Consider the following 27,637-nt stretch of genomic DNA (forward strand, 5'->3'; position numbering starts at 1 on the left):
TGCTAAAGATACCTTCTTCCCCATAGGATAAGCATCTCAATCACTATTGATAAAGGTTTTGCAGGAGTCTTCTAGATTTCCAGGAAATTCTTACATATCAAAGAAGTTTGTTATCAGAAATCATTGTCTAAGGCAAATGCCACTTCTGTGCCGTCCCCCAAACACTTATAAAATAAAGTGGAGCCCCAGTCAGAGCAGAGATGCCTGCCTTGTGATCAGAAAGAATCTTGGGGCTCTCACTCCCTCTCTTGCCGACACCGCCCATCCTTCAGGGACCCCTGGACCTGCCGGAGGCCACTGAAGTAGCTATTAATTCTACCTCCATTTTGCAGATTAAAAAAACTGAGGTTCAGAGAAGAAAAGTCACCTGCCTAAGGTCACACAGCTGGGTGGTGTTAGGTTTGGGGCCCCATGTCACATCTCTCTGACTCCAACGGTCTCTGTCCACACAAAATATAGCACTTTTTGGGGCACTTTAAGTGCGATTTTTGGACGACATTGTAAGCTGATTATTTGCTACGAATTGTCACTAAGGTGATCATACATCCAAGCTTACTGTCCCAGTCTCCTTAGTGCCTTCTGTCCTGACATAATTGTCAATAGCACCCTCATTGACATTGAGAGTGTCAATAGCACTCTCAAATCTGCTCTGGTTTGAATGTTACACACTAAGCCAATTTATCTGCTATGAATCTGGCGGCTGCTCTAAACTGGGCCTCTGACTGTTCATTGTCTTAGACCAGAAGGACTTCTTGAGCAAACTCTTTCCAAGATTATGAGTTTCTCATGCTGTGTTGAGAAGGTCCTGAGGACTTGGGTGTCTGCCTGTTGATCCATCTCACATTGGTTTCAGTTGAGACACAATTGAGGAAGAAGAAAAGCTAGAGGGGAGGGGAAGAGAAAGAAAAGGAAAGGAGGCAGATAAAGACAAGTCTCATGGAAGCAAAAGAGTGTTGGGGGAGGAGAAATGGAAAGACTGAGGCCAGAACCAGAGAAGTTGAGGCAAGAATGCTATCTCTTGGACTTTATATCAAACACCAGGGGATGGAAGACGCCATTTAAAAAGACTTTCACAGGTTCAAAGTTTTGAGACATCCCTTGGAATATTCTTCACTCCAGGTAGGTTTCCAGTAAGCAGGGCTTCTGAGCACCTCTGGTGTCTTCCTGTTATTGCTTTAAAGTTAGCTTGTGGTTACAACATGGCAGGAACTGCATTCTTGTTTTTCCAGCTGATGGTTAGGAACGCCCAGCTAACATTGACCAAGGGCAAGAAACCAGCTAAGGCATTTATGGAGCGGGTTAATTCTGCAGGAACTGACACCCACTTTATTTCCCTCCTTGATACCTGGCCTGATCAGTGAGTTTCATACTTTCCCACTGAGCTTGCCAAACCCAGTGCAATGAAACCAAGAGCTAAGTAGAGAGAGCTTGTTGCATTGTGAGGCTGCTGCTCTGGTTAAGAAACTTGATCTCCCCAAACCTCAGCTCATGCATCTGTAAAATGGGAATAATAGCTACCTTGCCTCCCTACCAGGCTTGTGATGTGGATCATATGAGCTAGGATATATGAATAAAAATTGAAACTGTAAAGGAGTTTTATTAATAATAAGAAGGGAAGGTTGAGTAGGTTTCTGGATCATTTAACATGGAATAAGGATAAGTATAGTATCTGCTTTTTATATGCACCTTCGGGTGCTTTTTCCTGAGGAACAAGTTCATCCCATGCCCCTGGTCCCCACATGTCTGTGCGCTCCCTGCTATTGAGCCCTGAACAAGATATAGCTCCTAGTGGAGTCTGGATGCCATTCTCAGAGGGTATTGCCATGGGAACCATCCCTTCTGTGGGAAAAGGCTACAAGGCTGTAGAAACGAGGCTGACAAGCAGGATGGGAATGCGAATGCTTGCCCACCCGAGGGTGCCCTGCAGCCTATTTGCCATTCCCAGGGGAGGGATCAAAAGCCTGGCTGCAGGTGACTCATGGCGTGGGGCTGCCAAGCCAACTCCATTTTCTTTCCAGGTCTCGACCCTGCGGGCCCTTTATTCAATGGGAGACCTCCAGAGGACAGATTAGATCCCCGCGATGCACAGTTCGTTGACATCATCCACTCCGACATTGATGGTAACATTCCTGTTCTTGTGGGTCAGTGAGCACCCCGCTCCCAGACTCCTAAAGAGTCTCCCCCGAGGGGATCATCATGCAGGGCTGGGTCAGGTTCCTCCAGATTCCCTCTTTTCCTGCAGGGCAGGCTTCCAAATCAACCCAGATATGGAAGGGACACTGGTTTAATGCAGGCATCCAGGACGTCTTGCTGGAGTGGAGGTGCTGTCCCCACAAAATTTTCTTATTTTTAAAGTGATCATCTTGACCCTTCAAAGACAGGGTGATTTGCACACCATGTGGACAAATGTCTCTGTATACACAGCAGGGTTTGGATGTGTGATTTCTGGTTTTGTTGGGTCTTTCTCATTATTTTCTTAGGCTGAAAGATATGTTCAAGTGCTGTGTCTCTCCCTGAAGAGCAATTTTGAGCCACCTCTAGCTCTCCAGCTCTCTCTGGATCTTTCTGGCCATTTCTGTCTTTTACGGTGTTGATTTCGTAACTGGGATTTGGGACAGGATATAGGGGTCTGGGTGATGTAAAGGTGAGTCTTTATATCCAGATATCTAGGACAAGAGCTAGAGCAGGAACCTGGGGAAGGCTGAGGGGACAGAGCAGAGAAGTCTTTAATAGTTATACCCTCTCTGTGATACAACCATCTGAAAAACCCTTGATCACCTATCACGGGCTTTCTGGTGTGGGATTCAGCAACTGTTGGCCTTAAAGGAAAGAGCTGCATTCTTACTGCGCAGTTTGCAAAGCATTACCTTACATGAGTGCAGTACCTCAATGCCATTTTAATGCTTGATGGAATAGAGTAATTTATCTTTTATTCTTGGAGAGAAAGTGAATTTTGAGGAAAGAGAATAAGCTTTGCAGCCAGGCAGAGTGGACTCAGATCCCAGGTTTTGTCCTTTCTAGTGGTGTCATTTAATTCTGAAAGTCCTCTGACTCTCCATGTCTTCATCTGTAACTTACTTCATCTGAATTTACCAATGGCCACTTTTTGGACATTGTGAATGTTACAAGAAAGGTATATAAAATACCTAGTACCCTCTCACTAGACACACCTAGGTTCTCAGTATATAATAGCTATTATTATTATTGCAATGATGCACTATATATACTTGTATAAATAATCTTTTAAATAAAGCATTTGACTGATTACTTTGTAGTTATAAGTTTAAAGGGACTAAGCAATTTTTTTTTTTTTTATTTCTAGGATAGAGAGAGAGAAAGACAGCGTGAGCAGGGGAGGGTCAGAGAGAGGGAGTCACAGACTGAAACAGGCTCCAGGCTCTGAGCTGGCAGTCAGCACAGAGCCCGAAGCGGGGCTCGAACCCACGAACCTCGAGATCATGACCTAAGTGAAAGTCGGAAGCTTAACCGACTAAGCCACCCAGGCGCCCCGGGACTAAGCAATTATTAAATCAATCTATATTTTTCCTGGTCCCCATTTTCTAGAAGAGTTTCCAATTAAAAAATTTTTTTTTACTTAGGGCACCTGGGTGGCTCAGTCAGTTAAATGTCTGACTTCAGCTCAGGTCATGATTTTGCAGTTAGTGAGTTTGGGCTCTGTGCCGACAGCTCGGAGACGGGAACCTGTTTCAGATTCTGTGTCTCCCTCTCTCTCTGTCCCTCCCACACTTGTGCTCTGTCTCTCTCAAAATAAAGATTTAAAAAATAAAAAAAATTGTTACAAAATAATTCATTTTTCCCGTTTTCTTTCTCTTTTTTTCCTTCATTTTTTCCTTTTTTTTTTTTTTAATTCATTAAAGTCTGACACAAATGCCATTAGAGACCCAGGAAGCACTGGCAATTAGAGGGTTCTAGCCAAACATAAGGAAAAAAACATATCATTTTATCAGACTTGCCGTGAAAGGCTGACCAAAGCTCCCTCACATCTTGAGAAATATTGGGAAAAGTTCCCCTATTGTCTTCATAATCTCCTAGATGGAAATGCCTCTTCCTAACTGACTAGTTGGGTGGCTTTGAGCAAAATACTTAAATAGGTATAAGAACAACAACACAATGCCTGCCTATATCCTTCTGGCAAATGAGCTACACGATGTGAAAAGTTCAAAAATAAAACCATAATATATTCTCCTTTAGCACTGGGCTACAAGGAGCCATTAGGAAACATAGACTTCTACCCAAATGGAGGATTGGATCAACCCGGTTGCCCCAAAACGATATTGGGAGGTAAGTACAAACACTTTATATATTGCATAATAGTGGTTTTAAAAAGACATATTTTAAAAATCTGATATTATTCTATGGGTAATAGTTTTTAATAGAAAACAAATCATCTGAGAAGATAGAGATAGTATAAATATAAAGGAAAAATGAAAAATTATTACTCAAATATACTACTTAAAGAAAACAACACAGAATTATTGGCAATAGCCAAGATACAGAAGCAACCCAAGTATCCACTGATAGACGAATGAATAAAGAAGATGTGGTATATTTACACAATGGAATATTGCTCAGCTGTAAAAAGGAATGAATCAAATATCATTTGCCACAACATGGATGAATCTACAGGCCATTATACTAAGTGAAATCAGTCAGAGAAAGACAAAGGTGAGATGGGTGAAAGGGGTGAAGGGTGAATGGGTGAAATAGCTGAAGGAGATTAGGAGTACACTTACCATGATAAGCGCTGAGTAATGTGTATAATTGCTCAATCATTATATTGTACATCTGAAAATTAATATAACAGTGTATGTTAATTAAGCTTGATTTAAAAAATAAATTAAAAAAATAAGTAACCATAACTATATGATTAAAGCTATTATGAATGATTGCTCTCTCATGCAAAGTTGTATCTTTGACCTAGAAATTCTGTATCTGGAAATCTCTCCTAGAGAAATAATGGAAAATATAAATAAAAATCAAAGTGCAAAAATATCTCACAAAGTATTATTTATAATAGCTAAATTTTTAGAAGTGTAAAATATCCAACATGGAAAAGTGTCAAATAACTATGGTATGCCCACACAAAGGAATATAATTGTTAAAAAGTCTTATTTTCAGATTGATGAAACTGCTTACCATGGGATGTTAGGTGAAAGAGACACAAAACTATACAGTATCATCCCAATTTGTTTTTTTAAATGTGTATTTGTACATGTGTAAATATAGAAAAAAGACCAAACATAAATGCTGCAAATAATTATTAGTGGTGAGCTCTGGATATCGGACTTCTGGGTGATTTTTGCATCATTATTTTCCATTACTTTGCATTTTCTATATCAGCATGTATTATTATTATTTTTTTAATGTTTTATGTATTTCTGGGAGAGACAGACAACGTGAACAGGGGAGGGTCAGAGAGAGAAGGAGAAATAGAATCAGTAACAAGCTCCAGGCTCTGAGCTAGCCGTCAGCACAGAGCCCGACACAGGGCTCGAACCCACAAACTGTGTGATCATGACATGAGCCAAAGTCAGACGCCTAACCGACTGAGCCACCCAGGTGCCCCAAGCATGTACTATTTTATAATAAGGAAGAAATCACAAAACAAAAAGTGGGAAGATGGCAACATAAAAGTAATAGTAGTATTTTATTCTGATAAAAAAAACAACAACAACAACCCTATCCCTAGGTGCTCTCAATCTGTATTTCACCATTGCTAGAGAAAGTTAAACAATCATGGATATGATTCTAGAAAAAGATAATGGTAGCTGTATATGGCCCCATGAGGACATGGTGTTTGAAAATGATCCAGATGAAATGCCATAAGGTAGGTCAACTATATTTCACCATAAATGGTGTGTGTTCAAATCCTGTCCTGTATAATGTAGGGTAAATACCTCTGAAGAGCCAAGATAATGTGATTTGGTTATAAAGGACATTCTCTGTACTGTTATCAACATCAACATTTCAGCAAGTGGAAGTTCCAGGAACAATAAGTAAATATTGACTTGTTAGATTTGTTCCAGTCTGGCTTGGCCACATGTCAACCCATGCCTCTCCTCTCTTGCCCTGGTTTACTTCTGTCCTTCACTGATCTCCTCTATGGGCATAAGTGGACTGTGCGGGAAGAAGAAACATTGTGCTGACTCTAGCACTCAGCTCCGTCCCTCTCCAAACCACTCGCTCATAAACATAACTCCTCTTCTCAAGGAGTTCACTGTTTCCTTCTCAGATCCTTATCTCCTTTGATTATCCTTATTTGGGACCCAGTTCCCCTTTACCATCTGACCCATCAATCTTCCAAACACCTCTCAGTGTTGTGTGCTGGATCAAATCCAACTCTTCTGACGCCATCTCCACGCCTTGCTGGCCTCCCCTCTCACCACTGCATCACCTGGCACCCACCAGGAATTAACTGGAGGCTTGCCTCTCAACTCTTCTTGCCCATTCAGGTCTTCTGGTGCCACCTCCTATTGTTCAGTCCTTCTCATCCCACCCTTTACCCTGTAGCAGAAACAGAGCCCCTCCCACAGGGAGGGAGTACTCCCATTAGAGACCCCCTTAGGTCTCTGCCATGGCAGCCACCACCTCGGCTTGAGAACATTCTGGAGCTGTCATGGAGCTCTGTTAATTGAGTACAAGGTCCAGGAAAACTCTCACTTCTCCATGACCATCAGTAATGACAGAGAATCCTCATGTTTATCTCTTGCCAACTCCCTATCATCACTCCTCATACTTCTATTCTGAAAATCTCCCTACCTTTAAACCCCCACCTCTTAGAGGTGATCTCGATTTGCCTTTTTACCTAGATTAGAGATCTCTCCTGAGGGAGCCATTCTATCTATCCTCATTTAGTTTACAAGGTCCATCTTTACATTCTTGTCACCTTCTGCCCCCAGGGTGGAGGCATCCCCCATTCTTTTCCAAAGCTGTCTCCTCTGCCTGCCCTCCTTGGGGATCTTCCTCTACCAATTACTCCTCAATGGCCTCTTTCTGTGATGTCTTTACTACTTTAAATGTGCTCTGCTGAAAATCTCTGGGGAAACTCTACCATTGAATCTTTCTTGTCCTTGAATCTTTCTCGACCTTTTCACCGACAAAGGAAGGACATAGGTTGAATCCTGATTCTACCACATAATAGCTGTGTGAGCTTGGTCAAGTCATGTAAGCTTTCTGAGTCTCAATGTGATACTAGGTAAAATGGGGATGATCGTGCCTATCTTTTTTTAACCTACCACGTGCCAGTATGAATCCTGATCTATGGGTTTTTATAAAGGCTAAATGGAATTAAATGCATTGAAGCTGTTAGCACAGTGCCTGGCATATAGGAGACAGATGATGAATTGTGTGTGCCTATAATGTGTGATGCGCTATTGTTAAATGCTATAACTGCTCTACTCTTTCATTGTTCCCTTTATGATCAAGGATTTCAGTATTTTAAGTGTGACCATCAGAGGTCCGTGTACCTGTACCTTTCTTCTCTGAGAGAGAACTGTACTATCACTGCATATCCCTGTGACTCCTACCGGGATTATAGGAATGGCAGGTGTGTCAACTGTGGCATACCACAAAAGGAGTCCTGTCCCCTTCTGGGTAAGTCCAACAAGCAGTTTTACCCTCTGATTAACAAACAGTTCATTTTGGGTAGAATCTTAGCACCATTTTACTATCTAAAAATGGGCCTGAAAATCATGTGCTTAAAAAAGAATTTACTTAGCTTTTTCTAGCCGATTTGCTCTGTGAAATACTCTTGGATGTCCTAATCATAAACCCTGTTAGAAAAGCCATTTGTATATGATTTCAGCTAGAGGGCAGTGTAACCTCCCTGGACACTCTAGCATAAAAAAGAAGGTTCCGAAGAGTTTGCAAGCCCACCCAGGGCATAGTTACCTTACAGAGCTTGCTCCCATGGGAACAGAAACATCCTCATTGCACACACAACCTCTCTGCTGGGGAAGGGTCACAGTGAGCTCTGACTCTCCTGTCAAATGAGCCTTGCAGAATGATCCCTTCCAACAAGCCGTGTCTGTAATACCCTCACACCGCACCCTGGTTCTTATGGGCACATGGTCAGGGTAACAGATACTGTGCAGTCTGCTTGGATATTTGCTAAGGGTTAGTAGAAATATTCCACCTGATGGGGACTGGAAACTGGACATCATGAGAATTTTCTGATTGTTCACAGGAAAAACCCAACTTAACATCAGGACATGCTACAGACAAGGGGTTCTCAACCTTGATTGTGCATTAATTGGAAAGCTCTAGGGAGTTTTTAAAAATTACTAATAGTGTTTCCATTCCAGATCAATTAGTCAGCATGCAAAGGCCATTCTCTAGGGGTGGAGACAGGGGAGAGAGAGAGAGAGAGCTCACTGATGTGACTCAGCCTCATTCCTGCAGGCACAGACATGAAGGAGAAGAGTGCCCTTCTGGTTGACATAGTCACTTAGCAAGCTCAGGTTCTGTGCAATTTAGGGACCTAATTGTAGTTCTTCAAGAAAGCACAATGCTTTGCAAGAATGATGCTATTTTAGGTATAAACCTGAATCTGTTTTAATCTATAAAATGAATGTATTACTAAAAATGTCAGCACTATTCTTAGGCTACCTAGTATGTGAGCGAACCAGGGTGATGTAATGTCAGAGAAAGGCAGGAAGAGCCACTGTAGTGTCACTTTGCCAGTCCCAGCTCTGAGGGACAGGGTAGCGAGGAAGGTATGGTGGATGCAGCATAGGCGCCCCTGGGGGCTCTCTAGGTCCTCCCCAACAGGGCTGGGTCTGAGGGAGATTAACTTGGTGCTGTGGGGGCTCAAACTCACCGCTCACACTACCTCCCCAGCTGCTTTTACATTTATAGAATACATGTTAATGTTACATTTTTCCAACTTGCTTTACAGGCTATCATGCTGATAACTGGAAAGAGTATTTAAAACAGAAAGATCCTCCTATGACTAAAGTGTTCTTTGACACAGCTGAGGAGAAACCATTCTGCAGTGAGTGGTAGATATGGTTGTTTGCTTTTGCCCAAACTCTTTTTTTTTTTAAAGTTTATTTATTTTGAGAGAGACAGAGACAGTGGGAGTGGTGGAGGGGCAGGGAGGGAAGGAGAAAGAAAATCCCAAATAGGCTCTGTGCTGTCAGCACACAGCCTGATGTGGGGCTTGAATCCACAAAACCGTGAGATCATGACCTGAGTCGAAACCAAGAGTCTGACACTCAACGGACTGAATCACCCAGGCACCCCCCCAAACTCCTCCTTTTTAAAAAATGGCCGAGTCTCAGCTTCCTGGCTACCTCTTGGCAAGTGAAGGGCATAGTAAAGTGTGGGGTTTGGAGCTGGGGAGACTGTTTGAATCCTGACTCTATCATATAATAGCTGTGTGATCTCGGTGAAGTCATATAAGCTCTCTGAGTCTCATTGTCCTGCTATGTAATAATGCCTATCTCTGGATTATAAGGGTTAAATCTCAACAAATCATAATTATTAGCTTCATTGGATGGCTATTCTTTTTTCTTCAATTAAAAAAAAAAAGTTTTTAAAGTATACTCTATGCCACATGTAGGGCTTGAATTTATGACCCTGGGACCAAGAATGGCATGCTCTACTGACTGAGCCAGCCACTCACCCCTTAGATGGCCATTCTACTAAGATCTTCCAGAAAGCCCCCCGCCAAAAAAAAGCCCCCCAAAAAAGCCATGAGATTTCAGCTAGGTAAAATCAGATGTCAGCTACATCTGTAGGTCAGTTTCAGCTCCAAAGCAACCATGACGACCAACTAAAGACATTGAGAGCTTGGGTATTCCAGATGGGGGCTCAGTGGGGCAGCAGATAATTAGATGCCCTGGGAAGTAGGAATTTTCTTGCGCAGATGGATGTCTTACAATCTTGTCCCCCTTTTCACTTTTCTTAGGAGCATCTCATAAAAGAGGGTGCAGATCAGTGGGGTTCCCTCCTTTGGAGCCATGTGTGGCAGCCCAGGGATTGCTGTCCGCCTGGTCCAAGTGAGGCAAGTCCCTGAGTAATAATGGGCCATGAAATGGCAACTCGAGGGCAGATCTTATTCCTTTGTGGGACCAACATCTCCCTGAGCCTCCTTTCCCTTCTTTGCAAATCTGATCAAGTGATAGCAATCAGGCTATCGTGGTGGGATCCCCATCTTTCAAAGCATCGTTGACCCTGGGAAATAAAGAGGAAGGAGGAATAATAATTCTTTGAACACATCACACACCCTCATTTATTCAGTAGGAAATACTGGGTGCCTATAATTACAAAGACGAATCCTTCCCAGTTACTGCTATAGTATATTTTAGCTTTATTTTTTAAAACTCTGTATTACTCAGCCAATATTTGTATATCTGTACCCATATATTTACCACTTTTTTGAGTATCCTTTTTTTTAACGCATTTTCTAAACACAGGTGAGTATGCTAATGATGGGAGAATACCAGAGCATGAGAAGGACTCAGGGGGAAACGTGACTTAGTCTGAGGGTCAGTGAAGGTCCCCTGGAGGAAGTGACTAAGCTGAAACCTGAAGGATGAGTTGGCAAAGGGGGCAAAGTACGAGTGTCTGAGTGGGGAGAAGGCCCAGGAGCAAGAGGCAGTCTGGCAGTGCAGGTGACGCAGGTGGTGTGGCATGACCAGAGAAGAGATGATGGTGGCTAGTGGACGTGGCCCAGATTGCGGACAACTTTGTCAGCCATGGAGGGCCTCTACATGGCCACCTGCTTGGTTTATTCTAAAAGGCAGGGAATGGCTAACCAATCATACTCAGCAGTAGGCCATGATGCCTCAGTCAATAAGGTGGAACACCAATCCAACTGTGAGCCCAAACATGACAACTGGAGACCACTGGATTCTGCCATCATGGAGGCCCTCTTCATCAAAAGAATGGAAAGGAATATTAGAAAATTCCACCCAGATCTTTGCAGAGAAACTAGACAGGAAGAGAACAAGAAGCTCGAGTTATGAGGGAGGTTAGGTTTTTAGGAACTGACCTTTCAGGGGAGCAGTTGAGAGTACCTGTCTCTTACTATGCTCTCTCCCTGTTTTGCAGTATATCATTACTTTGTGGACATTATAACTTGGAACAAGAACATAAGAAGAGGGTCCATTACAATCAAATTGACAGACAGAGCTGGAAACACCACAGAATCCAAAATCAATCAGTAAGTTGGGCTGGGGTAGTTTGCAGTTGGCTATTTCCTTTTCTGATCAGAGAAATTAAATCCCAAATATACCTACTTTCTTATTTACAGGTCTATTCTTTGCTCTACAAAAATATAAGGGGCATTTTGCTTAGTTGCTTCTCATGGTTCTTGATCTTCTAAGCTCTGTACAAATGGAATTGGTACTGGAATTTACTTTCTTTTCTTCCTCTCTTCCTTCCTTCCCTCCTTCCTGTCCCTCCCTCTTCTCTCCTTCCCTTCCTTCCTCTCCACCTTCCTTCCTTTGTTTAAACATTTAATTACAAAAGTCATCCTTGCTTGCTGTGAAGGATTTAAACAGCAAAGAAATCTATGACATAAAACACGTAACATAAAAGTGCAAATACTTGCCCCATCCCATCAATGCCACACCTAAAGGCACCCACCCCCACACACGTTTCAATTTTTATGCACTCATAAAATACATATATAAACCTGTAAATGTATGTTTTTGAAACTCAGAAAATGTGCTTTGCAATAATAGAAAATTGGAAACATGCTATAAATCTAACTATGGCAAAACGGTTAGTTAAATATTCCCATATAATAAAATATTATTCATACATTAATTTATGAAACATATTAAATGAAATGCTTATAATGTGCTAAGTGAAAATTCAGGATTATCAAATTATATAAAGTACAAAATTAGTTCAACAATTTAAGAAAATGAAAAAGAAATATGCCTAACATGTTAGCTTGCCCTTGGGTGGTAGGAATGAGTGTTTTATTCAACTTTTCTTTACTTTTCAATTTTTTTAAAAATGTTTTATTTATTTCTAGGAGAGAGAGAGAGACAGTGTGAGCAGGGGAGGGTCAGAGAGAGAGGGAGTCACAGACTGAAACAGGCTCCAGGCTCTGAGCTGGCAGTCAGCACAGAGCCTGACGCGGGGCTCGAACCCATGAACCGTGAGATCAGGACCTAAGTGAAAGTCGGACACTTAACCACTAAGCCACCCAGGCGCCCCTAGTCGTTCTTATTTTAGTCATGGTTGTAAAAGTCATCACCAATCAAAGAACATATGGGTAAAAAGGAAATAGTTATTCTATTACATGGTGAGATTATGTCTACCCTTCTATTTTTTTGCAAGGTAAACTATTAGCTTTTAGTATTTTAGTATTCAGTATTTTTAAAATTTAAGAAAAGGAAAATAATATCAGAGTATGTGCCCTGAGTTTATTTGATCTTACCAGACTATTGGTACAAATATAGTCACATTCAAGAATATTATCTTCCTGGTGACTCTCCCTGTATCCGTGTGTTCCATGTATTTCTTTTTTACTTGATAACCTTTTTTTTGAAAATTAAGATATAATTCACACACCATAAACTCACCCTTTTAAAATTTACATTTCAGTGGTTTTTAATATATTAACAAAATGTACAAACATCACTACCAGTTAATTCCAGAATGTTTTTTTTAAAGTTTATTTATTTATTTTGAGAGAGAGAGAAAAAGCATGAGCAGGGAAGGGGCAGAGAGAATCACAAGCAGACTCTGCACTGCTCACAAACCGTGAGGTTATGTATGACCTGAGCTGAAATCAAGCGTCCAACACTTAAGTAACTGAACCACCCAGTTACCCATCCAGAACATTTTTATCATCTCAAAAAGAAACCCCATACCTGTTAGTAATTCATCTTTTCTCCTTCCTCCCCATCCCCTGTCAACCACGAATCTGCTTTCTGTCTCTATAGATTTACCTACTCTGGGCATGACATATAAATGGAATCATATAATATGTGGTTTTTTTTGCTTAGATTAATGTTTTCAGAATACTATCACATGTAGCAGTGCTTCATTTTTTTTTTTTATGGTCAAAAAATGTTCCATGGTATGGATACACTCCATTTTATTTTATTATTTTTTAAAATATAGTTTATTGTCAAGTTGGTTTCCATATAACGCCCAGTGCTCATCCCAACAAATGCCCTCCTCCATGCCCATCACCCATTTTCCCCTCTCCCCCAAACCCATCAACCCTCAGTTTGTTCTCAGTACATAAGAGTCTCTTATGGTTGGCCTCCCTCCCTCTCCTCAACTATTTTTTTCCTTTCCCCTCTGCTCTGGTCCTCTGTTAAGTTTCTCAAGCTCCACATATGAGTGAAAACATATGGTATCTGTCTTTCTCTGCCTGGCTTATTTCACTTAGCATAATACCCTCGAGTTCTATCCACACTGCTGCAAATGGCCAGATTTCATTCTTTCTCATTGCCATGTAGTATTCCTTTGTATATATAAACCACATCTTGGGGCGCCTGGGTGGCTCAGTCAGTTGGGCGTCCGACTTCAGCTCAGGTCATGATCTCACGGTTCATGGGTTCAAGCCCTGCGTCTGGCTCTGTGCTGACAGCTAGCTCAGAGCCTAGAGCCTGCTTTGGATTCTGTGTCTCCTTCTCTCTCTGACCCTCCCTTGCTCAAGCTCTCTCTCTCTCTTTCAGAAATAAATAAAAAACATTAAAAATATTTTTAAAAACCCCACCACATCTTCTTGATCCATTTATCAGTCGATGGACGTTTAGGCTATTTCCATGATTTGGCTATTGTTGAAAGTGCTGCTATGAACATTGGGGTCCATGTGCCCCTATGCATCAGCACTCCTGTATCCTTTGTGCAAATTCCTAACAGTGCTATTGCTGGGTCACAGGGGAGTTCTATTGTTAATATTTTGAGGAACCTCTACACTGTTTTCCAGAGCGGTTGCACCAGTTTACATTCCCACCAACAGGATACACCCCATTTTATTTCAATCTGCTGACCTCTGGGTTATGGCCCAAGCTCACTCTCACTGTGCCATTCTGCTCACACATACCACATTTTACTTATCCTTTCATCGGTTGATGGACATTTGGGTTGTTTCCCTTTTTGAGGCTATTATGAATAATGCTGCTATGAAAATATGTGTCCACATTTCTACATAGACATACATGTTCATTTCTCGGTTCATTTGTATACCTAGGAATGGAATTGCTGGGTCATATGATAACTCCCATGTTTCACGTGTTCAGGAAATGCCATAGCAGTGCACCATCTTACATCCCCACCAGCCATGTGTAAGAGTTCCAATTTCTCCACATCCTCGCCAACACTGTTATTATGTCTTTAAATTTTTTTCTTTTTAATTGTGGTTAAAAAATACAACATGAAATTTACCATCTTAATCATTTTTGAGTGTACCATTTAGAAGTGCAAAGTATATTCACATTGTTGTGAAACAGATTTCTAGAACTTCTTCGTCTTGCAAAACTGAAATTCTATACCCACTAAATAATAGCTCCATTTCCCTCTCCCCCTCCCTGTACCCCATAGAGACCATTGTAGTGTCTCTATGAATTTGACTACTTTAGATACCTCATATAAGTGGAATCATGAAATATTCATCTTTTTGTGATTGGCATTTATTTCACCTAGCATAGTATCTTCAAAGGTCATCCATGTTATAGCTTGTGACAGGATTTCTCTTGTTTTTCAAAGGCCTAGTAATATTTTGTATGTATATATCACATTTTGTATGTATATTTCACAGGCATATCCATCTTTATTGTAGCCATTCTAGTGGGCATTATATCTCATTGTGATTTTGATTTGCAATTCCCTAATGATTAATAATATTGGGTTTCTTGGGGCGCCTGGGTGGCTCTGTCGGTTAAGCGTCTGACTTCTGCTCAGGTCATGATCCCACAGTTCGTGGGTTCGAGTTCCGCGTCTATGCTGACAGTGCAGAGCCTGGAGCCTGTTTCAGATTCTGTCTCCCTCTCTCTCTGCCCCTCCCCCATTTGTGTTCTGTCTTTCTCTGTCTCAAAAATGAATAAACTACAAAAAATATTGAGTTTCTTTCATGTGCTTACTGACCATTTCTATATATATTTTTTGAGAAATGTCTATTCAAGTTCTTTACTCATTTTTTTCCCTTTTATTTATTTTTGAGAGGGAGGGGAAGGGGGGTACAGAAGATCCAAAGTGGGCTCCCTGATGGGATTCAGGACTCGAACTCACAAACTATAAACTGTGAACTGTGAGATCATGACCTAAGCCAAGGTTGGACGCCTAACTCACTGGGCCACCCAGGTGCCCTCATTTTTTCTCTTTTAAATAGACTTCATTTATAGAGCAGTTTTAGATTCACAGCAAAATTAAATAAGAAGTGCAGAGATTTCCTATATACCCTCTTGCCCACATACACACAGCCTCCTCCACTATCAAAATCTGATAATAGGGTGCCACACACAGATACAGCTGAAGCATCTACATTGACACATCATTCCCCAAAGTCCATGGCTTGCGTTAGGGTTGTGGTGATGGTGTACCTTCTATGGTTTTTGCAAATGTTTAAGAACATAGATCTACCATTAAAGGATCATGGGGTTCCTTCACTGCCCTAAAAATCCTCTGTGTTCTGCCTATAATATCCATCTCTTCCCTCTAACCCTTGGCAAGGAATGGTCTTCTTACTGTCTCCACAGTTTTGCCTTTTCCAGAATGTCATGTGGTTGGAATCATACAGTATGTAACCTTTCCAGAGTGGCTTCTTTCACTTAATGATAAGATTTAAGTTTCTTCATGTTTTTTCCATATCTTGCTAGTTCATTTCCTTTTAGCACTGAGTAATATTCCACAGTCTGGATGTACGATTGTTTATCCATTCCCCTGCTGAAGGACATTTTGGCTATTTGATAATTTTGAATAAAGCTGCTATAAACACCTGGGTATAGGTTTTTTGTGTGCCTTACTCTTATTTATTTTTATTTTTAAAAACAGGCATTTAGTTTTTAATTTTAATTTTTATATTTTTTTGAGAGAGAGAGTGAGGGACAGCACTAGTGAGTGAGGGACAGGGAGAGAAAGAGAGAGAGAGATAATCCCAGGAGGGGCAGAGAAAGAAGGGGGGGGCTCATCCGAAGTGGTGCTCGAGCTCACAAACCATATCATGACTTGAGCTGAAGTCAGATGTTTAATGGCTGAAACACCCAGGCGCCCCTTACTCACTTTATTTTTTTATTTTTTATTTTTTATTTTTTTTATTTTTTAAAATTTTTTTATTTTTTTATTTTTATTTATTTCTAGGAGAGAGAGAAAGAGAGACAGCGCGAGCGAGAGAGGGTCAGAGAGAGAGGGAGACACAGACCCCGAAACAGGCTCCAGGCTCTGAGCTGGCAGTCAGCACAGAGCCCGACGCGGGGCTCGAACCCACGAACGCGAGATCATGACCTAAGCGAAAGTCGGACGCTCAACCGACTAAGCCACCCAGGCGCCCCAGCCCCTTACTCACTTTAAAATTGAGTTATCTATTTATTGTTGACTTGCAAGAATTTTTTTTTTATATACTCTGGACACAAATCCTTTGTAGTTTTAGGTCTCACTTAAGTCTTTGATCCATTTTGAGTTTACTTTTGCATATAGAGTGAGGTAGTGTATCCTACTTCATTCCTTTGCCTTTGGATATCCAGTTGTCGCAGTACCATATATTGAAAAAACTATCCTTTCTCTGTGAATGTCTTGACATCCTTGCCTAAATCAGTTGACAGTAAATGGAAGGGCTTCTTTCTGGACTTTCAGTTCTATTGCATTGATCTATATATCTATCTTTATGCAAGTACCACATTGTCATGTAGCTTACTGTAACGTTACTGTGGCTTTCTAACACATTTTGAAATCAGGAAGTGTGACTCTCCTAAGTTTGGTCTTTTTCAAAGTTGTTTTGACTATCTGGGTCTCTTGAATTACCATATGGATTTTACTTTATTTGTTTATTTTTAAAAATTTTTACTGTTTATTTTTGGGAGAGAGAGAGAGAGAGAGACAGAGCATAGTGGGGAGGGGCAGAGGGAGAGTAGATACAGAATCTGAAGCAGGCTCCAGGCTCTGAGCTGTCAGCACAGAGCCCAACGCAGGGCTCAAAGCCACGAAGAGTGAGATCATGAGCTGAGCTGGAGTCGGATGCTTAACCGACTAAGCCACCCAGGCATCCCCACATGGATTTTAAAATTAGTTTGTCAAGAAGACATCCAGATGGCCAACTGACACATGAAAAAATTCTCAACATCACTCATCATCAGAGAGACACAAATCAAAACCACAATGAGATACCACCTCACCCCTATCAGAACGGCCAACATTAACAACTCAGGCAACAACAGATGTTGGCGAGGGTGCAAAGAAAGAGGATCTCTTGCATTGCTGGTGGGAATGCAAACTGATGCAGCCACTCTGGAAAACAGTATGGAGGTTCCTCAAAAAGTTAAAAATAGAACTACCCCATGACCCAGCAAATGCACTAGCAGGTATTTATTTATCCAAGGGATACAGGTGTGTTGTTTTGAAGGGGCACATGCACCCAATGTTTGTAGCAGTGCTATCAACAATAGCCAAAATATGGAAAAAGCCCAAATGTCCATCGATGGGTGAATGGATAAAGAAGATGTGGTGTATATATACAATGGAGTATTACTTGGCCATCAAAAAGAATGAAATCTTGCCATTTGCAACTATGGATAGAACTAGAGGGTATTATGCTAAGCAAAATCAGTCAGAGAAAGACAAATATCATATGGCTTCACTCATATGAGGAATTTAAGATACAAACAGATGAACATAAGAGAAGGGTAGCAAAAATAATATAGAAACAGTGAGGGGGCAAAACATAAGAGACTCTTATAGAGGCTTGCTGGAGGGGTTGTGGGAGGGGGGATGGGCTAAATGGGTAAAGGGCATTAAGGAATCTACTCCTGAAATCATTGTTGCACTATATGCTAACTAACTTGGATGTAAATTAAAAATAAACAAATAAGTTTGTCAAGTTCTGCAAAAAAAAGCGATTTCAGTATTTGCTTTCACATAGAGTTCCTCAGGATTCTTTACTTTCCTCTTAGTTCTGTGCAATTCTAAAGTTTAGTTTTGTTTTTGTTTTAATTGTATCTCTCATTAGGACTTGTTTCCAGGGTGTTTAGTGTGCCATAGTACCAGAAACAAACATCTGGCTCCTGTTATTGGTCATAACATATTGTTCACTGGCTCTTGCTCCCTTTATTCTTATATGAATCAATTCCTTGGTTAGTGCCTCTCTGTGTATTTCCGGACATCCCTCCAGGGTGGAAGAGGAGGTCCTACCTGTACTCGAGACAGGCTGCACCAGCTCCAAGGGTCTTTTTCCTCTCCTGCCTTCATCTACCCCCACTGGGTTTTGCAGGTGGCCTCACCCTCTCCTGGAGTCTGCACTCTTGTGGTTCCACAGCTGCTCCTGGAGAGGGATCCAATTCAGGATCACTGGCTGAGGTTGGTTATCCTGTCTCTTTAGTCTTCACTTTGGAATAGTTCTTCCATCTTTCCTGGACTTTCTTGACTTTGACACGTACAGGTCAGTTATTTTCAGAATGTCTTCGGTTTGGTTTTGTCTGATGCTTCCTCACGATGACATTCAGATCATGCATCTCTGGCAAGAGCTGCATAGAAGTGATATTATGTTTGGCTCCTTGTGTTCTATTAGGAGGCCCACACTTTGATTCATTTCATTAACTTGGATCAGTTTATTAAGGTGGTTTTTGCCCAGTTTCTCCACTATGAAGTTACTGTTTTTCCTTGGTGTTAATAAGTATGTTGCAAGGAGGTACTTTGAGACCATGTAAATGTCCCATTACTCTTCAAATTTTTACCCACTAGTTTTGATGTTTTGTGGTTAGATTGTTACTATGATGGTTGCCACATGGTGATTTTTCTAATTCATTATTTAGGGAAAGTTTTCTCCTCCCCATTTATTTATTCATTTATTTGGTTACATCAGTATGGACTCATGGATTTTTATTTTATTTTAAATGTTTATTTATTTTTGAGAGAGTGAGAGAGCACTTGCGTGTGAGCAGGGGAGAGGCTTAGAGAGAGGGAGACAGAGGATCTGAAGCAGCTATGTGCTGACGGCAGAGAGCCCAAAGCGGGGCTTAACCTTCTGAACCACGAGATCGTGACCTGAGCCGAAGTTGGACGCTTAACCAACTAAGTCATCCAGATGCTCTGGATTTTTATTTTATTAATAGAGACTTAAAATGAGCTACTACCATTATTTATTGATTTTGATATTTAAGTTGTCTTGAATCTGGCTAGTAGAAGCTCTTCAAACTGGGTCTGTACCCTTTTTAAATGCATTTTTTAGGGGCACCTGGGTGGCTCAGTTGGTTGAGCATCTGACTTCAGCTTAGGTCATGATCTCATGGTTCATGGGTTTGAGCCCCGCGTTGGGCTCTGTGCTGACAGCTCAGAGCCTGGAGACTGTTTCAGATTCTGTGTCTCCCTCTCTCTCTGACCCTCCCCTGCTCACACTGTCTCTCTCTCTCAGAAACAAATAAAACATTTAAAAACTTTTTTAAATGCATTTTTTATTGTGATGAAAACATATAATGTAAAATTTATCATCTTAATCATTTATAAGTATACAGTTCAGTACTGTTAAGGATATTCATGTTGTGAAATAAATTTCCAGAACTTTTTGTATCGCAAACTGAAACCCAATACCCATTGAACAACTCGCTTTTCTCTCTCCTTCCAGCCTCTGATAACTACCATTCTACTTTGTTTTTTTAAAAAATTTTTTCCCTAATGTTTATTTTTGAGAGAGAGAAACGGTGTGAGTGGGGGAGGGGCAGAGAGAGAAGGAGACACAGAAACCGAAGCAGTCTCCAGGTTCAGAGCTGTCAGCACAGGCCCTGAAGTGGGGCCCGAACCCACAAACTGTGAGATCATGACCTGAGCTGAAGTCAGACACTAAGCTGACTGAGCCACCCAGGTGCCCCTCTACTTTATGTTTCTATGAATGTGATTATTTAAAAAAAAAAAATTTTTTTTTTAATGTTTTATTTATTTCTGAGAGAGAGAGAGAGAGAGAGACAGCGTGAGCAGGGGAGGGTCAGAGAGAAAGGGAGACAGAGAATCTGAAGCAGGCTCCAGGCTCTGAGCTAGCTGTCAGCACAGAGCCCGACGCGGGGCTCAAACCCACAAACTGTGAGATCATGACCTGAGCCGAAGTCGGATGCTCAACCGACTGAGCCACCCAGGCGCCCCTGAATGTGATTACTTTAGATACCTTATGTAAATGGAGTCAAACAATATACATCTTTTTGTGATTGGCTTATTTCATTTAGCGGAATGTCCTCAAGGTTTATCCGTGTTGTAACATGTGACAGAATTTCCTTCCTTTTATTTTATTTTTTTTAGAATTTCCTTCCTTTTAAAGGCTGAATACTATTCATTATATGTATATTTCACATGTTGATAATCCATTAATCCAGTGATGGACATTTGGGTTGCTTCTGCCTCTTGGCTCTTAAGAGTGATGCTGTTATGAACATGGGCGTGCAAATATCTCTTGGAGACCTTGCTTTCGTTTCTTTGGGAAAAATACCCGGAAGTAGAATTGCTGGATTATACGGTAATTCTATTTTTAATTCTTTGAAGAGACCCCATACCATTTGCCATGGTGAGCATACCATTTTACATTCCTAGTGACAATGCACAAGGGTCACAACTTCTCCATATCCTCATCAACACTTCTTATTTTGGGGTTTTTTAAAAGAAATTGTAGCCATCCTAATTCGTGTGAAGTGATTCTATATTCTTTGGTACATTTCCACCATTCCGTGAGCACATCCATACCTTCTCGCGCACAGGCTGTTACAGGATCACTTTGCACTTCCCCTGACCTAGCCCTGGAATCATCCATTTCTCCCCGAAGCCTCCCACCCATTCCTTTTAGTGAGGACGGTACTGAGAAACTAAAATCTGGGCACCTTTCAGATTAGTTTTCCTTTTGGCACTTTTGCTCTCCCCAATACTTAACACATGATTCTAGTGAGGCTGGGGTGACACACCCCCCTCACCCCAATCCCCAAACTAAGGATTAATGTCTAGAGCAAGCTTCCCATTTCTGAGCCCAGGGGGCTCACCATGATCTACTCCCCGAGATCTCCAGAGGGACACTGACCCAGCGAACCTCCCCAGTGGATATTCCTTAGGCTCAATTTGAGATTCCAACTGTAGGAAGCATTACACATATGGAAAAAAGTATTGAAATTAGGGTTTAGCTATTTTACTTGCGAGGCAAGACTGAAAAAATATTTGCGTGAGCACAACTTCTAAATTAGTATCTAGTTGGGCTATACATATGCATCTAGCAATGCAGTTTAATGGAAAGATTATAACTTTGAACTCTGAGCTGAGTTTGATTCCCTGCACTGATGCTGATAAGCGCTGTGACCTGGGTGAGTTTAAGCTCTGCAAGCATCTGTTTCCTTGTCTGTCAAATGAAGATAATAATAGTCATCTTGAAGAAATTTTCAGGGGAATGGAGACATGTGTAAAGAGATGAGGATGCTTTCTGGCATACAGTAGGCAGAACATTCCTCTCTTATGCCATATTTCATCATTCCTGGGGCCAGCAGCTTTGCTTATGCAATCCTTTGGAATCCAGGACTGTGAGGTCAAGGGACTACCTGCTTATGAGTGATTTGTAGGCTTTAACACTGTTTTCTTCCATTAGCAATCTATATCCACTTACTTTATTCCTTCTTTCCAGTGAACCTGCAACATTTCAGAAATACCACCAAGTGAGTCTGCTTGCAAGATTTAATCAAGATTTGGATAAAGTGGCAGCCATTTCCTTGGTGTTCTCTACAGGCTCTACAATAGGCCCGAAGTATAAGCTCAGAATTCTCCGAATGAAGTTAAGGTCACTTGCCCATCCAGAGAGGTGAGCCATCAGCAGGGTTTGACAAGCCCTGGTTTTTGAAAGATGTTATTAGTCCCTGTCCAATCTCCTTAGTCTGATGTTTAAAAAAAATTTTTTTTAAATGTTGTATTTATTTCTGAGAGAGAGAGAGAGAGAGAGAGATGGCATGAACAGGGGAAGGTCAGAGAGAGAGGGAGACACAGAATCGGAAACAGGCTCCAGGCTCTGAGCTAACTGTCAGCACAGAGCCCGACGCGGGGCTCAAACCCATGAAACTTGAGATCATGATCTGAGCTGAAGTCGGACACTTAACCGACTGAGCCACCTAGGCGCCCGCTTGGTCTGCTGTTTTAATAGGACTTCATCAATTACAATGAAGGAAGTGAGGGACTTTCAAAAATAGACTTGATAAAAATGAGTAACCCCATAATTCAAGAAAATTTTCCTGGTAGGAACTTAAAGATAAATGGCCCAATTAATCCAAAGAAATAATGTTGTTACATGCTTATAGTTACATAATTCTTCCCTAATCACTCCACCCACCCTGCTTGCAAGCTGGTAATTGTTGTGGAAAAGAAAGTCTGGCAAATGCAGAGCCTAGTATAAAAAAGGTACAAAATATTTGGAATATTTTATTCCATGGAGACAGTATGAAAGCACTATTCCAGGTTGAATTTGATAACTGCACTGAGAATGTCCTTGTTCTTAGGAAATGCACATTGAAGTATTAAGGGGTAAACAACCTATCCTCATTGGTTCAGAAAAAATAAGCAACTCTGTGTGTGTGTGTGTGTGTGTGTACACGGGTGGGCAGAGTCAAAGAGGGGAAGAAGGAGCAAAGCTGTTGTGGCATGTATGTTTTGTGACTAATGCCACTCCAATGTCTGGTGCTAGCATCCAGAGGATCCAGAGCAGAAAATGCTGTGAGCAGTCAGCACTTTATTCTTATGAATTCCTCAAAAAACTTTTTTTTAATGTTTATGTTTATTTATTTATTTTGAGAGAGAGATTGTGAGCGGGGGTGGGACGGAGACAGAGGGAGAGAGAGAGAGAGAAAGAATCCCAAGCCAGGTTTGAACCCACAAACCCTGAGATCATGACTTTAATTGAAACCAAGAGTCAGAGGCTTAACCTATTGGGCCACCCAGATGCCCCTGGATTCCCTTTTCCCTAAAACACTTAATAATACAAGTTTCTTCTAAGAGGACAGTCATTACATCATAAAGCCATAGGACTTTCAATACTTTTTTTTCCTGATTACCAAAGGAATACATGTTGATTTTATAAAATCAGGAAAGTGCAAAAAGGGAAGAAAAATATCACCCATAATGTCATTATTCAGGGGCAACAACTGTCATTTCTTTTTAACCTCTTTTCTATTATTGCTTTAAACCTGGACATAGTTAGGTGGTAAATAAAATTTTATATCTCATTGATGGTGTGGGCTATGTTTATTTACCATAAACGTTTTCCTATAATGTTAGAAATCATTGCTCCACAATTTTATAACCTAAGGATATAATACAATTTATTTTCCTAGAATGGGATATTTTTACTACTTGATTGGCAAGGATATCTTGTCTTACTTTTGCAGGCCCCCATTGTGTCGGTATGATCTTGTGCTGATGGAAAACACTGAAACAGTCTTCCAACCTATTCTGTGCCCAAAGCTGCAGATGTAACTGTTCTCCGGACACATGAGCACCAGTAACATCAAGAAAGCTACGACTACCGGCTTTTTAAAAGCGTCACCTCACCTTTTCCTCAAGGCACATGAAAAGTATGAAAAAGCAGGGTTTTTTTTTTTCCCCAGCAGCGTCCCATGGATGTCACATTGCAAAATGTCAAACGACCTTGGATTATGCAACAATCCTGGGAAGGGAGCCCCTAAGTAGGGCAAGTCAGAAATAGCCAGGCTCCCAACAGCCCACAGTCTTGTGTGGCTGTGTCCTGGGGCCCTTTGTTCCGGCCTGTCAGTTCTGCTGCCAGTCACTCAGGCAGCTCTGCTCCGCAAGCATCTTAAGGGGAAGGTCCAGCGGGAGACCTCACTCTGGCCTCGACCCCACATGCCCTGTGCCAAAGCCCTCCAGCTCGCTGCATGCAGAAAGGAATGCAGACTGACCTACCTCACAGGGTGGCTGTGTGGGTGTGGGAGGCAAGTCTGTGAAGGATTCTTTGAAATCCCACAGGGGCCACATCTGTGAGTGGTTTGATAAATGTGAATGTGCTTTTATTTATTTTGCTTTAGTTTATCTAATATGCAACAAGAGAGCTCCTCCTTTTCGACAACAGCCTCTCTCTGGGGCTGTTCGCTCCGGGGAGGCAGGAAAGCCACACCCAGCTTCCCATCTCCTCTAAAGTGGGTTGCTGCCTGGAGGAAGTGGGGACAGAAAGGCAGCTGCTGGGACTGGATAATGAGTGGATGAGGGAACAAGGGCAGATGAAGCAGAGTGACAGCCTCACCGCTCCCAGTGACAGTGGATGGGGTGAGACAGGAGAGAAAAAAATGAAGCTTGTTTTTCACTTAAAGTGAAGAAGGGTCATTTTATAGGCAACTCTCATTTTAAACAAGCCCTAAGAAATGTTTATTTTTTCAGGGCACCTGGGTGGATCAGTTGGTTAAGCGGCTGACTCTTAGCTCAGCTCAAGTCATGATCTCACAGTTTGTGAGTTCAGGGGCCGTGGTGGGCTCTGGGTTGACAGGATGGAACCTGCTTGGGATTCTCTCTCCCCCACCCCCTCTCTCTCTGCCCCTCCCCTGCTCTCTCAAAATAAACTTAAAAAAAAAAAAGAGAGATGTTTATTTTTCTGTTACTGATGCAATCTGTGGTTATTTGAAGGAAATTTAGAAAATGCATGGGTGCAAAACGAAAACACCCGATCTACAATCCACCTGTTGGAGGTAGTTAATGCTAACCTTTTGGAAGGATGCTAACTTGGGTTGCTAACAGGTGAATTCAAAGCATACACTGGTTTGCTCTTGGAGCATTGGAGGCCTCCAGTTTGAGAAATTCTTAGGCTTCCCCAGGAGTAGGTATGGTAGGTATGATCAGTGAAATGGAGTGACAACAGCAGCTAAATCAAGAGATGCTGGAGGGCCAAGGCCAGAGAGGCCGGAACTAGGGAGCGCCACCCCGGAAGCAGGATGCCCAATGCAGGCAGAGCCACAGGGTAGGCACCACCCATCCCACAGCTGTGGCCACTGCAGGGAGGTTCCTGGGATTCCTGAGAGTCACAGGCCCTATAACCTCCTCCACATCCAAGTGATTGTTCTACAGCTTTCTGTGAGAACAACCCTTTTAAAAGAAATGGACTCTTTATAAACTATAAAAGTCTGTAAATATATTCCTGTGTGGCACATGACTTAGAAGTTTCTACCTGTATCCCATAGACTCTTCACTTAGGTGAGGGGTGCCTACAGCGAATGCCTGATCTTGGAAAGGAATGAGTCTTCAAGAAGCTCCTGTCCACTTGGATATCGTCTCAGCCTTCATCCCACTTCCCACATTTCTTCAGCAATTTGTGCAGAGAGATCAGTGTGCCGATAGGCCCTGATTTCTTTTTAAGGTTCTGGAAGTCCGACATTTTGATTAGTACAGCCATTTCTTTGTCCTTTCCCTTGTCTGGTAGGCAGGGGGCCAAAACAATAGCAGGAAAACGTTAGGAACAACATTTCTATCATTTATAAACTCCTTGGGCCAAAGGACCTCTCTTAGCATTTTAAAAATATTTACTTATTTTGAGAGAGAGAGAGAGAGAGTGTGCAGGAGAGAGGCAGAGAGAGACTCCCAAGCAGGCTCTGCTTGAGAGTGCAGAGCCTGACTCGAGGCTCAATCTCATACACCATGAGATCAGCCTGAGGTGAAATCAAGAGTTGGATGCTTAACTGACTGAGCCACCCAGGTGTCCCTTTTAACTTCTTCTCTAGGGTCTCCTAGCATAGTACCTGGCTCACTGGGGAATGGGTGGATGGAGAGACAAATGGATGAAGGAATAAAGGAAAGAAGTTTGTTCACTGGATGGAGATGAAGGTCAATGAGTCTCACGTGACAGTGATCTGGAGAAATGAAAGGAGTTACAGGTGTGCCCATTTCCTTTGTAGATTCTCCCAAGGCCCCTGACCTTCCCGCCCTCCCTGGTCATCCTTGCTTCTTCTCCCCTCTCTTTGTCACAGTAGCTGTCTGAATCCCAAATCCACGATGCAATTAAATTGCAGTCTACCCTCTTCCCTCCAATCTCCTACTGAGCATTATTTTTTTTTTTACATTTATTTGTGTGATTTGATTAATGTCTGTCTTCTCCACTTGACTGCTCTGCAAGGCAGGGGCCATGTGCCCACTGTGGTGCCTACAATGTAGTCTGTGCTCAGGAAATATTAAATGAACACTCCCCATTATCTTCTGAGCCCTGGAACTATGTGCAGTTCCCTCTACTGGCTATTGCTCATTTCTGAGGTGCCCACCCTTCTCTGCCTTAGCCTTCTCTCCTAGCACCTCTGGAGACCCGTGCCCCATTTCCCAGTCACCCTGGGGAAGAAAAAGGGAGGATGGCTTTCTTCACTCATCTTTGAACCTTCCAGATGGTCCCGACACCATCCTTCAGCAAGCCCACCTGTCCTGAACGTGAAGAGATTTTGCTCTCTCCCCCTTTCCCATTTCAGTGCCACAGCTAAAACCCTCCAGGCCCCTCCAGCATTCCTGGATGACTCCAAGCTGTGGTTCAAAGTCCCCCTTGCTTTCCACAACTCCCTTCTGCCACCCACTTTACCGCTGACTTTGTATGTGCACTATCATTGCTTTTATTATCTCATATTGTAATATATTTCTGTGTCTGTACCCACTCTGAAGCTGTGGGTACCCAGCACAGTGCCAGGCACAAAGCATGTGCCCCATAAATGTCTGCTGAACACAATGGAATGGACTCATCTTTAGAATTTGAGGGAGTCACCTCCACTTGGATTTAGACATCAACACACTTAACTGTGGTACTTCCCAGACCCTAAACTTGTAACTTCTCATCCTTAGATCCCTGCCCCATGCTCTCGGTCCTGCAAAACCCTATCTTAGCCAAGGAGACCTTGGATCATAGTAACAGAAATCTACTCATACGAACCCAAATTTTACCAGAGGGGGCTTGTGGAAACCCAAGAGCTGAACCATCAGCCTTCAAGAAGGGCAGGGATGGGGGCAGCTGCTGGCCTTTAGTAAGAGTTCATGGACCTTTATTAACCCTGTGCTCTGCCATGAGTCTGACTCAGCCTGGCTTCCTCACAGTGCAGCTGTGGACCACTGGGGTCGCTGGTTCCATCGTGTGCCCAGCTATTCAGTCACTAGGTGGTCCAATTCCGAAGTCCAGGGAGAGGAGACAACCCTTTGACCCTCCTCTTGGGGAAGGTATCCATCCTGTTCCAATCAGTTATGGTTGGAATGGGGATAGGGAACCTAAATCATGTGGCCTTCGAGCTCCTCTTTTCAATTGCTCCGTGAAGATCTAATTAAGCCAGTAAAGGAAACAGGCAAAGAGCCTCGGTGAGTGCCTGGGTAATTCACTCTCACTGGAACCTCTTGCCTTTTTTCCCCCTCCCACTTCCCTGAGCCATTGTCACCTACCTGCTTCTCAGTCCAGCACGTGTCCCTGGTAGTGGGTTACCGCTGTCCTTTGTCAGGCTGCCTGGGCGTGGGCTGCATATGAATGGTC

At 42.2% G+C, this 27,637-nt stretch overlaps 1 protein-coding gene across 3 annotated transcripts in view; it reads left to right on the forward strand.

Moving 5' to 3' along the window:
- The window catches only part of LIPH (lipase H), a 49,056-nt gene extending 24,883 nt beyond the window's left edge, over nt 1–24,173 (forward strand). The window contains exons 4-10 of one of the 3 annotated variants that reach the window (XM_039241651.1): nt 2,019–2,120; nt 4,213–4,302; nt 7,447–7,614; nt 8,918–9,013; nt 11,077–11,188; nt 21,788–21,961; nt 23,535–24,173. In XM_039241651.1, the coding sequence (XP_039097582.1) occupies nt 2,019–2,120; nt 4,213–4,302; nt 7,447–7,614; nt 8,918–9,013; nt 11,077–11,188; nt 21,788–21,961; nt 23,535–23,622 (830 nt within the window). In that variant the 3' untranslated portion in view covers nt 23,623–24,173. Of the gene's footprint in view, nt 1–2,018; nt 2,121–4,212; nt 4,303–7,446; nt 7,615–8,917; nt 9,021–11,076; nt 11,189–21,787; nt 21,962–23,534 lie in introns of those variants that run through there. The other 2 variants (XM_039241652.1, XM_039241653.1) reach the window with 2 other exon arrangements.
- Nucleotides 24,174–27,637: the final 3,464 nt, after the last annotated feature.

The sequence above is a fragment of the Hyaena hyaena genome, unplaced genomic scaffold, assembly GCF_003009895.1.
Source record: "Hyaena hyaena isolate Hyena2069 unplaced genomic scaffold, ASM300989v1 scaffold_199, whole genome shotgun sequence".
Classification (NCBI taxonomy): domain Eukaryota; kingdom Metazoa; phylum Chordata; class Mammalia; order Carnivora; family Hyaenidae; genus Hyaena; species Hyaena hyaena.